Source organism: Sinocyclocheilus rhinocerous, unplaced genomic scaffold (assembly GCF_001515625.1).
Source record: "Sinocyclocheilus rhinocerous isolate Xijiao unplaced genomic scaffold, SAMN03320098_v1.1 scaffold619, whole genome shotgun sequence".
In the NCBI taxonomy this organism is placed as follows: domain Eukaryota; kingdom Metazoa; phylum Chordata; class Actinopteri; order Cypriniformes; family Cyprinidae; genus Sinocyclocheilus; species Sinocyclocheilus rhinocerous.
Genome location: NW_015636051.1, coordinates 27,258 through 27,734, shown reverse-complemented (window position 1 = coordinate 27,734; position 477 = coordinate 27,258). Strand labels below are relative to the sequence as shown.

The 477-nt window shown below is 46.5% G+C and overlaps 1 protein-coding gene across 2 annotated transcripts in view; it reads left to right on the top strand.

Annotated features, from left to right (window-relative positions):
* cntn5 (contactin 5) overlaps positions 1-477 on the top strand; it is a 200,301-nt gene that overhangs the window by 179,643 nt on the left and 20,181 nt on the right. For both annotated transcript variants that reach the window (XM_016562234.1, XM_016562233.1), the window contains one exon: positions 207-356. In XM_016562234.1, the coding sequence (XP_016417720.1) occupies positions 207-356 (150 nt within the window). The remainder of the gene's footprint in view (positions 1-206; positions 357-477) is intronic.

Sequence of the window (477 nt, the reverse complement as noted above, 5' to 3'; positions counted from 1 at the left end):
ATAAAGAATATCTCTTTGGTTTTGAGACTTTAGTGTTTGCAACTTTACAGATCTTCTTTATGCACCAAGAGCTTGTAACACTCCAAAGAGAAAGGAAAAATTGAAATCGCATCATATGACCCCTTTAAATCGTTGCTTGTGTTTTAAGCTGTATTGATTCCTCACTTGGTTTGGTACCTCTCCTCTGTGCTTCACATCCCTCTCAGATCCAGACCCGGTGACAGGAAATATGGAGTCCGCCATGGCAGTGGAGCTCAACCCCTGGGTGGAGTATGAGTTTCGGGTGGTGGCCACGAACGGCATAGGCACAGGCGACCCGAGCACCCCTTCCAGAGCAGTCCGCACTAAGGAAGCAGGTATCTGTCATTGGTTCATTCACCCATGAATGTCACTGAGCTAAATGTCCTCCAAACGAACAGAAATCTAAATAAACAAACAGTCTACTCTCAAGCCTCGTTTATCCTCCCCTCGGGGGGA